We start from the raw sequence: 13,028 nt of genomic DNA, 5'->3' as shown, positions 1-13,028 counted from the left end.
CTTCCTCTGTGTCTGGGTGGTGACTGCAGACTGAGTTATTCTCTTCCCAGAATTCTCCTAATCTGGTTGCCCCACCTATACTTCTTGCCTGGTTACTGGCCAATAAGCATTTTATTAAACCAATACAAGGGACAAATCTCTCTTTTTTTAATTGAGAAAAGGAAAAAAAAGTTTCAGCCTCCTCCCAGCCTCCCATTTCCCTCCCCCCTCCTCCCACCCTTCTCCCCCTCCCCCCACTCCTCTCCCCCTCCCTCTCCAGTCCAAAGAGCAGTCAGGGTTCCCTGCCCTGTGGAAAGTCCAAGGTCCTCCCCGCTCCGTCCATGTCTAGGAAGGTGAACATCCAAACTGGCTAGGCTCCCACAAAGCCAGAACATGAAGTAGGATCAAAACCCCGTGCCATTGTCCTTGGCTTCTCAGCAGCCCTCATTGCTCGCCATGATCAGAGAGTCCGGTTTTATCCCATGCTTTTTCAGTCATAGTCCAGCTGGCCTTGGTGAGCTCCCAATAGATCAGCCCCAGTGTCTCAGTGGGTGGGTGCACCCCTCGTGGTCCTGACTTCCTTGCTCATCTTCTCCCTCCTTCCGCTCCTCATTGGGACCTTGGGAGCTCAGTCCAGTGCTCCAGTGTGGGTCTCTGTCTCTAATCTTTACAGGGTACAAGAGCATTCTCCTCCACAGCACTCTGTAGTTTAACATGACACACCTTCTTAGTTTTTATTCTGCTTGGTGTTCTCTGGACTTTCTCAATTTATAGTTTAATGTTTGACATGAATTTGGAGGAATTCTTAAATCTTGATTACTAGATGTTTCTTTGTCTTAGCCAGGTCTGATCATTATGTATGTGTGACATTCAGAAGTTGTCTCCACACTTCTACCCTGAGTATGAGGGATCTAGAGTGACCATGCATGTCTGCCGTCCCACCCTGAGTATGAGGGATCTAGAGTGACCATGCATGTCTGCCGTCCCACCCTGAGTATGAGGGATCTAGAGTGACCATGCATGTCTGCCGTCCCACCCGGAGTAAGAGGGATCTAGAGTGACCATGCCTGTCTGCCGTCCCACCCTGAGTATGAGGGATCTAGAGTGACCATGCATGTCTGCCGTCCTACCCTGAGTATGAGGGATCTAGAGTGACCATGCCTGTCTGCCGTCCTACCCTGAGTATGAGGGATCTAGAGTGACCATGCATGTCTGCTGTCCCACCCGGAGTAAGAGGGATCCTATCTCTACTTGTCTCACAGTCTTTGGGATTTTGTTTCATGTTTTCAGACTATATTCTGTTTTTCATTTTCAGTAGGTTTCTATTTTATCTCCAAACTTGGGAAACTGTCCCTTGGCCGTAGCTAGTATACATATGAGCCCGCCAAAAAAAAAGCTTCAATCACGTGACAGCATTTTTATTTAATTATTCCTTTTCTTTCCTTCCCGTTTCTATCTCCACCTCGTAGTCTGCTTTATTTGCTGGGGTTCTCTGTATGTTGGCCACGTTTGCTCTAAATCCATGGCCTGGTAAGTCAGGTATCACTGTGTCTGCTTCCAGTGTTTCCTGTCTCCAGATTGGTCTTTGCTTTACAGGATGCCTTCTAATCTTGTGCTTGTCATGGACAGGATATGCTGACTAAAACTACTGTAAATAGGTTGTCTACCACCTGTTGGAAGATGATGGAGCAGAGACATACATTCTTTAGGGCTAGATATAGGAATGAGCCTGTGTTTTGGATTATGTCTTGCTTCTCAGTATCCCCAACAAGTGGCAGAAAGGGACTGACGTTGGACGGTCCCCTTCCCTCAGCTCATTTAGTGTCTGAGAGTAACTAAAGGAACGGGCAGCTTCTTGGTCATCTGGGAGTGCTAATTTCCACGTGTCTGTGACGTTCTCGAGTTCCATGCCATAAGATGGGAGAATGTGTTCTGTGAGTCAGTCATGTCAGGCCTACATGCCCTGGGCAGGGCATGTTCTAGTGCCGGGCTGAGTGTTCTGTGTGAGTCAGTAATGTCAGGCAGACAGGGTGAGCATGTCCTCGTGGCGGGCTGAGCGCTATAGATAGATATTTGGTCAGGTAACTTGGTGTATTGGGATGGTTACGTTTCCCCTTATGTCCTCCATTGTTGAGTGTATTTTCTGGAGGACCTGGACTTAGCCGCAGTCTACTGTTCTATGCCGTGTGACAGGGTAGACGGTGGTGTTTGAGTTTAGGGGTTTTGACTTGCTGGTGGATGCAACGAGGATCCTGTGACCTACTTTCAGAGCCCTATGCTTATTTCAATTCCAGCCCCTCCAGCCTCAATCCAAGCTTCAGGAAGTCGTCCCGGCAAAGGATCAGCTGCCACAAGGGGAAGGGGTGGTGCCCAGAAACCAGTCCCAGATACCAGTCCCCTCAGAGGTGCAGGATTTGAAACCACACGAGCAGAATGGTAAGCATGTCCTCCAAATGCAAGCAGCAGTGCATGGTTTGGGAGGGTGGTGTGGACACTGGGGGCAGAGTGTGCCTTGAGGCAGCCGAGAATGGGCAGTATAGCCAGCTGGAGGTACTTTCTCTTGGGTCCTTGGATGGGGGACGCAGGCTTCCACAGTCTACTAACACCTCGTCCTTGTAAGCCGAGTGCTGAGTTCCTTGGCAGCTATGAACAGGTACAGACAGCACTTTAATTCAGGGTACTAGAGAATTGTGGGACTTAGGGACAGACACTGAGTCCTCTTGGCTGGTGTGCCTGGCCCCCCAGGGCTTGTCCTAAACAAATGACCATGAGAGCCTAGCCCTCATGGTGTACCTGAATCCATGTTATTTTCTGATTTTTGTTTATTAGTTGGGTTTTGTTTTGTTTTTGTTTAGAGATAGATCTCTATGTAGATCTGGCTGACCTGAAACTCGCTATATAGACCAAGCTGGTCTCGAACTCATAGAAATCCACTTGCTTCTGTTGAATGCTAGGATTAAAGGTATGGGCCACCATGCCCTGAACTTTTAGCTATTTAATCAGAAGATGAGGAAGGACAGAAGCCCGTGGTCAGGAGAGGAGGTCAGAGGACGAGCTCCTAGCCAGCTCCTCTGAAGTGAAGTATGAGGCTCGCCCTGCAGCCATTTTTTCTGGCGACACTCTAGGAATGAAGCGGTGACACTCTTTTTCTGAGATAAGTTCTTGTGCGGCCCAGGCTAGGCTCAGACTCACGTGCATCCATGCCTGGAACTGACTTTGCTGCCTTCCCCTCCCAAGTCCTGGGATGACGGGTGTGCTGCATGCATTCTTTGTAGTTAACGTTACCATTTTTTCCTTCTGTTTTGTCTGAGGCAGAGAATCCCAGGCTGGCCCCACACTGACTATGTAGCCCAACATTCCTAATGCTGTATATAGTTCACATTGTGATGACCCCAACCATAAAGTATTTTCATAATTGTAATTTTGTGGCTGTTATGAATCGTAATGAAAATAGTTTTGGAGACAGAGGTTTGCTAAAGGAGCTGCAACCCACAAGGCTGAGAACTGCTAATATAGCCAAAGCTGGTTTTCGATGGCCGGACCTTCCTGCCCCTGCCTCCAGAGTGACAGGATGATAAGTGTCAGCTCCACGCCCAGAAAGGCTAGGCACCTGGGTGCACGTCTTTAATCCTAGCACTCACTCTCAAGTTTCTCAGGGTCAGAAGGATCTTTGAGTTCAAGGTTCACCCTGGTGTACAAAGTTTTCAGACAGCCAGGGCTACATGGAGAAACCCTGTCTCAAAACAACAAAAACCAAAACCAAAACAAAGGGTGCTCTTGCAATCATATCTATGTTCTGTGCAGAGGAAAGCAATAAGATTCTGATTGTCAGTGAGGAGCATGGCCTGGGACCACCGAAGGCGTCAGTCCAAAACCAGGCCCCCGTTAATGACACACCTGTAGGAGCTGGGAGAGCTCAGCAGATCGCACAAGGGCCAGCTGCCCTGTTGGCTAAGCCTGAGGATTCTCAGTACCCCGAGCGGTACCAGCTTGTCGTCCAAGATGAGCAGGAGAAGCAGCATGCTGCTGAGGAAGGTGGGTGGCCCTGAGGTTCCTAGACTTCCTGCCAGGCACTCGGCTCTCTCCATTTTCTCAGCAATGGACACGTCTTGAATGTCACCAACTGGCCTTCATGGCTTGTTTACACTTTTTTGTGTTTATTTGATGTCCATTATCGAGAGGAAAACCGGGCAGGTAGGCCACCTGTCTATCTCTACCTGCCTATGGCTTATGTACAGATAGTGCCTGGTATGTGACTGAAGGGAGGGATGAGGGATCCCTGCATCTGAGGAGTCATGACAGCTGAATCCCACCTTTCTTCCATCCTTAAAGAGTGGAATCTTCCTTCAGCCAAATATCTCGGGTGTATTCTGCTGCCTTAAAGGTGTGGAAACTTCCCATTCCGTGGCACCAGCTGCACTCATGACGACACCTGTGCTCCTGAGTGGAGCAAATGCCAGACCTGAGGGATGTGTCTAAGTCTGTCAGCCTTTCCTTCAGAACAACGTTCCTCTGTTCTGCTTAAGGGTGAACTTTGTCAACCTGCTGCTGAGTGTCACTGTCAGAGCCCGGCCCCATGGAGGTGCCCACGAAAGGAGGAAGGGACCCCACTCTGCTGGCACTAGCTGAGCTACAGGATTTGAAGTGGAACAGCTAAAGGCAGACACGCGTGACTAGGCCTGTGTGGTGCAGCGGCTTCCGCGTGCAGCAGTAACAACCTCATTTGGAGGATACATGGATCGAGAATTGCTCTTGCTGCTTCTACACGAGAGAATAGAAGCAGAGTAGAGATTTTCTAGGCATTCCTTTTAAGGAAGGTCTGCTGTGCCTCCCCATGTACACACACCGCAGAGGCCAGGGAGACTCCTGTTGTCTCTAGTCTCATTCTGTGCTTTTTTCAGGGCAGAGCATGGTCGTGGACAGTCCAATCCTGTACGTGGAGGCCCACGGTATTCACGCGTACCCTTTCTCGGAGTCATTCTGAGAAGCCACTGTCATTTCCCATCATTAACCCATTATTTCCTGAAACAGGGGTTGCTTTTCCTTAATCTTGTTGATTGCCTTTCTCAAAAAGACATGTGGTTTCTCAGTTTCCTGACAGAATCATGGCTTCTTACCCTAGGAGTTTGCTTGTTTGTGTTAGGAATGGAGCCCAAAGCCTTTGTGCACTAGGGTTTCCGTCACCAGGGCTGAATTTTATAGACTCAGTGTCGAAGGGCATGTTTGCCAGTAGTCTCCATGGTGTTTGTACTGGGAAGAAGCTCATGAGTCGGGCAGTTTTCTGAGGTACAGGTTTGGTATTCCAGTGACGTCAAGAATGACATGTGTGCTGGTTTTACAGAGAAGAACCAGCAGCAGTTGAGAGATGACTACGACACAGACGAAAACGAAGCCGAGTCTGAGAGAGACAAGCAGGCCGTCCTCGTGGGGAACGACGGCGATAGAAACGGTAGGAAGTGTGTGGGAGTGGTCACCTTCCGTCCTTTTCTCCCTTTTCCTCAACTGTTGAGAAGTAGTGGTCATTCAGGGAGACTCTTTGTCTTTTTGGTTTTTCAAGACAGGGTTTCTGTGTAACAACCTTGTCGGTCCTGGAACTAGCTCTTAGAGACCAGGCTGGCCTCACACTCACAGAGACTCACTTGCCTCTGCCTCCTGAGTGCTGGGATTAAAGGCGTGGGCCACCCCTCTGGAGAGGCTGTTTTCTTTAGAAGTCCTGGCTAGTGAGGTGTAGTGGGGCAGGGTGAGAACATATGCCCCAGATATCAGAGGACTTTCCCAGGGCACCCCAGAGTCATCCACACCTGGTTTGGGCCCAATCATTAGATTCTGTTGACTGCCTCTTAACCAGGGTTCTGCTGTGGCTAGCCTTCTAGAGAAGCTGATGAAACGCGTCTTTGACAAGGCTCTTGTCCCTTCTGACTCCTTGAGTGTCATCAGCAGCACTCTGCTCTGCCCTACAAGGTCCTGCAAACAGCATATGCAGTGTTCACGCTGCTCACATGTGATTTGCAGATTTTGTGCCATCCGCTCTTTATCCCAGTTCTCTGTAGTTCCCTGCTTCCTTGCAGTTGACGATGCTGTAGCCCTGAGCTCTAGTTTTCGTGAACCTGAGTCTCGGGGCATGTGAGGGAGTACAGGCCACTCCACGAGGAAGTAGTCTTCCAGGGGACACGCGGGCGCCGCATAAGGCCCAAGTCCTTCTGACATAAAGGACTGTGGATTGCAAAGGTGTGGCATCCCATGGCTGACACCGTCCTGCTCCTACTTGCTCTGCAAGTTTATTCCTGCTGACCTTTAAACCAGGAACCAGGGGCTCTGGGTTTCAGTTTTGTGCTTGATTCCCCACCTCAGAACCTGAGGTATTTTTCGGAATTGTTTTGGCCTTTTAATTACACGTGTATAGGCACACGTGTGCCACTGTGCATGTCTAGAGGTCAAAGGACAACCTGTGAGCCAGTTCTCTTCTTCCATCATGTGTGATCTGGAGATCAGATTTGTTTCAGGCTTCATTCACACCTTTAGAAGCGGAGGGAGAAGTCCGGGCTCTTTGGGTTCCATCAGAAATCCTTTGGCCAGCTTGCGTCTTAATTATTACCTGGTTATTACCTCACCTCACCTCTGGACTCAACGCCTTCTCTTATTATCAAATGAGTAATTCTTGATGTTTGATGGATTTTTCAAAAACCTCAGAACTGGAGAGATGGTTCAGTAGTTAAAGACCCAAGTTCAACTCCCAGTATCCACATAAGGTCGCTCATAACCATCTTAACTCCAGTTCCAGGGGATCTTCCTCTGGCTTCAATGGGCCCTGTATTTATATGTATCTATCAACACAGACAGGTAACTACAAATAAAATCCTTTCTAAATCTTAAACAGTAGCAAAAGTGTTCCCATGTGCCTTCTCTCCACATTCCCCAAATGTTATCACCTTAAGTAACCACAATCCAACTGTCCACAAGAAGTGTTGATATAGTACACTAACATAGCGAATGTCTGTCCAACTGATGTCCTCTCTGTTGTCTAGACACACACACGCCCCACACCTACTATCCTGCCTACCCTGTGTCTGTAACTTATTTATCACTGTTTTGTTTTTCAAGACAATGGTTATTGTGTATAGCCCTGGGTGTATGGAATTCACTCTGTAAACCAGGCTGGCCTCAAACTCGGAGACTGCTTGCCTCTGCCTCCCAAGCGAGTGCTGGGATTAGTGTTGTGCCACCAGGCCCAACTCACTCAGATACTCCTGTTTCAAGTGTACTGGCCTAATCTGGGAGACGGAGTCCTTCAATGTGGATGTCTGATTTAGCATCTTAGAATTCTGCATTTATCCAGCAAGTCACTTGCAGAGGTTCTATAGAGAAGCCTCCGTTTGATTATATCACATACTGTATAATTTCTGAGGCACAGGGATAAATAACACATTAGCGGGAAGAATGGCAAACAAATACAAGACGTCCCATCTTTCTTTTGTGTACATCTGACTGAATTGTGTCCTCTGGTTTTAGCGTAACACCCCTGCAGCTGACTATCCTGCTAGACATCTGGCTTTGCGGTGAAAAGCTGCGGTCTTAGTCCTGTGGGGCACTCTGATCTGTGCAGTGCTGTCAGCGGAGCGAGAGCAAAGCAAAAGGATGAAACAGACAGCTTAACACCTTGCTTGTCCCGGGGACTCTAGTCTCAACACTGCAGGGATTAAACATGACAGTAACGTTGGCTTAAGTCTTGTGACCTATTTGTGCACTTGTGATAAAATATAGTCAATACCTGGACGGAAGCTGCAGGCAGGTGGCTCTGGGAAGGAGTGTGTGCTGTATGTCCTTCTCCAAAGAGTGGCAATCATAGCACACGCTGGCTTTGTTTTGTGGCGTGCTGTACACACGGTTTCTTTTGATGGGAACCCAATTCTAAGCTGCAGTGGTGCAGTGGAAAGTGGATTCTCTTTATAAAAATCCTAGGAACTGACACGAAGTGAGACCTGACCAGGCTGTTTCCCCAAAGTGTTAATATTGGAATATTGCTTCCTGTATTCAGATTTTAATGATGAAGATCAGAAGAGAGGCCCCGTAAATGTACCCGATGGGAGTGAAAAGCAGAGGCCCGTCCCAAATCGAGCAGGAGTCCACAGTCCTCAGGAGGCCTGAACAGAGATCAGCAAAGGCTCCAGCGACTGAGTATGAACCTGAAATGTACAAAGTAAATGCACATCGACAGATGATGATTCCGGGGTTTAATCAGTACATTGTAGCAAAGACAGTTTGGGGACCTTTAAAGTGTCTACAGAGGATGTCAAAATTGGTCAAGCTTTCTTAATAGGTATTTCTTGAGCAAGTCAGCAACACCAAAAAGAGAAATGAGGTTGTCCTGTAGGGGCGGTGTCTGCAGGACCAAGCAGCAGCAGCAGGCCAGCTGCTGGCGAAAGGCTGCGCCCCTTCCTGTGCGCTGCTTGCCACTTTGTGTTCACTGGACCCGAGTGGCTCATCTCTCCTGCACATACTTGATTCTACCACCGATGGCCTAGAGCTTACTGTCAGCATAAACACCACTAGTTGGTGTAGAAAAGTTTCAGTACAATGTTGTTCTGTGCAGAAGTAAATTAAAAGACAGCCACTACATCAGGCTAAGCCTTGGACTCAGAAGACTGAGGCAGGAAGATTGTTACAGGCTTGGGCCAGTCCTAGCTACATAGTGAATTTCAAGTCAGACTGAGCAAGAAAGTAAGACCGTCTTAAAATACCAATTGTGCGGGAGGATTTTTTCTTCTTTTTTTAAAGACTACTGGTTCAGATAACCTTTGTTATTCATTTGATGTACAGAACACTATTAACTTAGTCAATGTGAGCACCGATGGTCTCTACCTTGTTTTTTGTTTGAGTGGGCAAAGGGAAGTCTCTGGTAAGCCATTGCCCCTCACCAGGAAAGGCAGTGGTGGACTGGACTCTGGACAAAAGCTGCAGGGGCAGGCAGAGCAGACAGGATGTAGAGCACTGCAAGGACAGAGGCCCAGAGACGCACAGTTGTGTTGCTATGGCAGTCCAGGAAGAAGGCTGGCTGCTGGGGATACCCAGGTTATAGCTGGGACACCTACAAAGGCAAGAGAAACACAGCAGCAGTTTTTCTGTAGTCATGTAGTTCCCTGATGATAATGGTGTTAGGCCTGACTAGGTGGTCCTTGATTCTGATCACTGGGTTCTAACCAACTGTAACTTGACAGCAGTCACCCTGAGAAGAGAACTCCTGCTTTTCGGTGCTCTCTGACGAGTCAGACGCTCCACAGGGTCTGAGGTTGTCTGGTGTTTGTTGGTCTGACTCAAGTGGACAGTGCTGTTTAATTGGGAAGCACCACCACTAGAGCCACTGGAAAACCTCTAGTGCCTTTGGGGCTGGCTGAAAAATTCCTGCAGTGTTAAGTGGATGCCCAGGTGGTCCAGTCTTCCTGTCAAGCCATTCCGCTCTTGAAAAACATATCCGATCACCCGTGGCAGATGTGGGTTGTGTCTCCTTGCTCAAACAACCAGATCTGGTGCTCACCCCACCCGATCTGACATACAACCCATGTGTTTAGATGCCTGCAAGGTCCTCAGACACGCTGTTAGCACACTACATTCTACTCCAAGGTTCCGTGTTCAAGGGGACTTTGTATTTTCTAGTGCCCATTTCCTGCCTTAGCTTTGGTTCTGGTTTAAAGTGTAGACGGTGCTGATATAGTATGCTGATTTTCTTTCAACCAGTAAAATAGGTGAGGAGACTACTCTGGTCTCTGAGCTCTAAAATTGCAGGCTGCCTAATGTCTGTGCTTGACACTTGAGCCAGACCATCTCAGTACTGACGAGGAAGTCAACAACAGCCTTACCTCCATCTTTGCTAGCACTGCAAGTTCACTCAGGCATGTTTCCAAGTATTTCTAGGAAATGTTTTGATAAAAAGGAAGGTGTCATGGGGTTGGGGCACAACTCCCTGAGAGCATCTGCCTAGTATGTACGAGCCCTGGTTGCATCCTCAGCACCACCATAAAGTGTCAAATTAGAACTAGGACACTGAACTCTCAGGACCATTCTTACCATAAGCCAAATGAACTGCCGATGGTCTTGGGCCAACCCACACAAGCAGGCTAAACTTCAGAGTAGCTCACTGTGCTAAAACCACTGCTCCTACAGAGGACAAAAGGGAAGCCCTACAGGCTTAGACAGTAGTCATGTAACATACACCAGCGCAGAGGGATGAGGCCTCTGGCTGGTGGACTGAGAACAGGACCTGCATCTCAATACAGTTGGAGGGCTCAGCCGGGACAAAGACGTGTACCGCATTCAAACAGACCTAGGCTCAGCAGTGTGCACATCTCGCCCGCTGCCGCCAGCAGCAGACACTGCAGCGGGACGTGGTTTCTTAAACTGTATGATTGTAGCTCCTTGCGAATCTGTGTCCCCCCTCAAAATCCATTTCAAATTTCAACAGAATATAAATGCTTAATAAACTCATGTTTTGAAACTTATCAGTTTTTGGGGGCTATTTGGTGTTTAAGACAGGAGCTCACGTAGCCCAGGCTGGCCTCAAACACAGTACACGGCTGAGGGTCAGTGAAGCCTGATCCTGCTGCCTCTGCCTAAGTGCTGGGATGTAAGGCTTACGGCACCACAGCCAGCTTGGATGACCTGCACTGCTGGATGGTGATGCTCAGACCACAGTTAGTGTACTTTTTGTCAAGAAATTTATTAACTTTACAAACACTATTTCACTCACTCATTCATTAAAAAAGTTTTACAATTAAGTCTGTAATAAAACCACGTAACGTTCACCAATGCATTCCAGCCCAGTTCCACCCATGGAGTATAAGAAACCACTTTAAAACAGCAGTTTTCATTCCCATCAGGTAAGGGTGTTAAACTGAAAATATTCCTTATAACAGGCTGTCATCCAAGAAATCCATTTTACGTTACTGTGTGGCAGAATAATGTCTCTAGCACGGATATAGTCCGTCTCTGCAGTCTCTTTCACACCAGTTTCACAACAGGAAAGTACTTGTGAACAGAGAAATCAAATTCAGGAGGAACCTATGAAGAAAGCCAGAAAGCCAATGAATACATCCGCGAGTGTTCAGGCAGTGGACAGTGAGTACTTTGCACGTCACGTGTTTCAGAAATGAGGCAGTAGAAAAGAGACTGGCCTAATGGCAGCAGTCAAACAGGGAGAGAAATGAGGGAGCTGCTTCTCTTTCATGAAGGGCATGAGAAAAACATCCGGGCCATCCTTTTCTTATCTTTGGAGAAAGTTAAAGGAAGATGGACATCCCTTCGAGACTAGGCACCCAGATCACGCTGACAGCACAGCTCAACTGCAGGGTAACAAGCGAGGGCAAAGCCACACACAACAGGCACATGCCACAAAGTTGCCCCAGAAGCTGGCCATATTAATACCGTATGTTATCAGTGTTTAAAGACAGTCTTGGGGCTGGGGAAATGGCTCAGTTGGTTCCTAGAACCTGTTAAAAAGCCAGACATGAGAGCACACACCTAAAATTCTAGTGCTGGGAGGTGGAGGCAGCTGCACCTTGGGGCTTGCTAGCTAGTCAGGTTAGCTATTGGTGGGCTCCAGGTTCAGTGATCCCTGTTTCAAAAACTAACAAAGACGGAGTGAACATGTATCCACGTGGAGTGGGTACATACCCTGAAGTGGGGGTAGAGGGTGGGGTGGGATTTGGATCTTTCCTTCTGCAGCATAGGTTCCAGTTACTACACTAAGGTCAGCCTGGATGGCAGGCACCTTGACACACTGATCATTTTGCCAGCCTCTATTTCTAAGCTCTTGACACTCCGGCCCATACTTTCTTAACTGCCTGAAGTTAGCCAATGATTTATATGAGAGCCAGAGAAAAAAGAGCATGAGTTTTAAATCTTAAAATGTGTCAAAGAAAAATGGTGAGCTTTACTTCTCAGCAGCTGAGCCCCACCTCTTCTAGGATGACTGACATAATGTGTGACCTTTGCTATAACAGCACACAGGGGATGTGCACTCACCTTTGACTCTTTTTTGTGCCCTCCTGCTAAAAGCTTCATGACCACAAAGTTGGGCTTGGCAACCTTGAGGATCCTACTGACCTGAAACAAGAGGAGCCATCAGCAGCGCAGTACAGCAGGGCAGGGTCGCGAGGTGCCAGTGCTGTGCTGCATGCACTCGCACACTGCACTTCTCTGAACACATCTCCAGTCTCCAGTCACTGCAGACCCTGCAGAGACCGCAGTTGTGTTCAGAACATGCAGCAATACCGCAGATTCACCATGGACCCCAAAGTCCTCTCTTTCATCCTCAAAGAAATGAAGGTGGAGATTCTCACCCCATGAAAACTGCTGAGGACTGAGTTAATGGACAGTCTCCCACTGCACATTCAACGGTGGATGCACAGACACCGACCAGCATAGCCTAGCTCTGCACTTGTAGCACATGGCTGTATTTATAGCTTAGAAACAATGCTGACAAGGAACGAGTGTTCCAGGAGCAATAACTTTTATTTCTGACAACTACTAGTCCACACAGTTTCACTGAAACACATGAATCATAACAGTGATGCTAGATTCCTCCCACTTCCGCATTATTGACCCCTGGAAGTACCAAAGGGCAGGATGGGTTCTTCAATCCCACAACAGATATCCACCCGCCTAGAGAAAACGCTTCATTTCCAGATCTCCTGGAGAAGGTGTAAGTTCAGAGCTGTAACCTCAGCACCTGAGGCTGAATAAGAGGCCTGCCAGGGTCTGAGATCAGCCCAGGTAGTTCCAGGCCTGAACTACAGGATGAGACCTTGTCTCAAAAAATAAATTGATAATAATTTGACATGTCCAAAACTACACTGGTCCGCAGCAATCTTTCCACCATGCAAACCAATGAGTTCAGTTGCCCAGGCCCTTTCAAGTCCTCCCTGATTCTCCCATATTCCACGTCTAACCCATGAGTCAACCCAGAAGACTGTACATCCGGGGAGAAGGCTGACCACACCTCTCCTACGTAGTGACTTTCACCTCTGCGGCCCAAGTTCACTGTCAGCAGAGCATCA

At 48.1% G+C, this 13,028-nt stretch overlaps 2 protein-coding genes across 6 annotated transcripts in view; one reads left to right on the top strand and one right to left on the bottom strand.

Annotated features, from left to right (window-relative positions):
* LOC121443889 (Golgi membrane protein 1-like) overlaps positions 1–10,472 on the top strand; it is a 39,299-nt gene extending 28,827 nt beyond the window's left edge. For all 3 annotated transcript variants that reach the window (XM_041645637.1, XM_041645638.1, XM_041645636.1), the window contains exons 7-10: positions 2,274–2,415; positions 3,784–4,014; positions 5,321–5,428; positions 8,015–10,472. In XM_041645637.1, coding sequence (XP_041501571.1) covers positions 2,274–2,415; positions 3,784–4,014; positions 5,321–5,428; positions 8,015–8,124 — 591 coding nt within the window. In that variant the 3' untranslated portion in view covers positions 8,125–10,472. The remainder of the gene's footprint in view (positions 1–2,273; positions 2,416–3,783; positions 4,015–5,320; positions 5,429–8,014) is intronic.
* Positions 10,473–10,554: 82 nt separating this feature from the next.
* Positions 10,555–13,028, bottom strand: part of LOC121443887 (N-alpha-acetyltransferase 35, NatC auxiliary subunit) — a 46,368-nt gene continuing 43,894 nt past the window's right edge. For all 3 annotated transcript variants that reach the window (XM_041645633.1, XM_041645634.1, XM_041645635.1), the window contains exons 22-23: positions 11,995–12,075; positions 10,555–11,031 (exon numbers count right to left, since the gene is read on the bottom strand). In XM_041645633.1, the coding sequence (XP_041501567.1) occupies positions 10,972–11,031; positions 11,995–12,075 (141 nt within the window). In that variant the 3' untranslated portion in view covers positions 10,555–10,971. The remainder of the gene's footprint in view (positions 11,032–11,994; positions 12,076–13,028) is intronic.

This window comes from Microtus oregoni, unplaced genomic scaffold, assembly GCF_018167655.1.
Source record: "Microtus oregoni isolate MIOR12 unplaced genomic scaffold, Mior012 000114F_ref0000099, whole genome shotgun sequence".
In the NCBI taxonomy this organism is placed as follows: domain Eukaryota; kingdom Metazoa; phylum Chordata; class Mammalia; order Rodentia; family Cricetidae; genus Microtus; species Microtus oregoni.
This window is presented reverse-complemented; position numbering and strand designations above follow the sequence as displayed.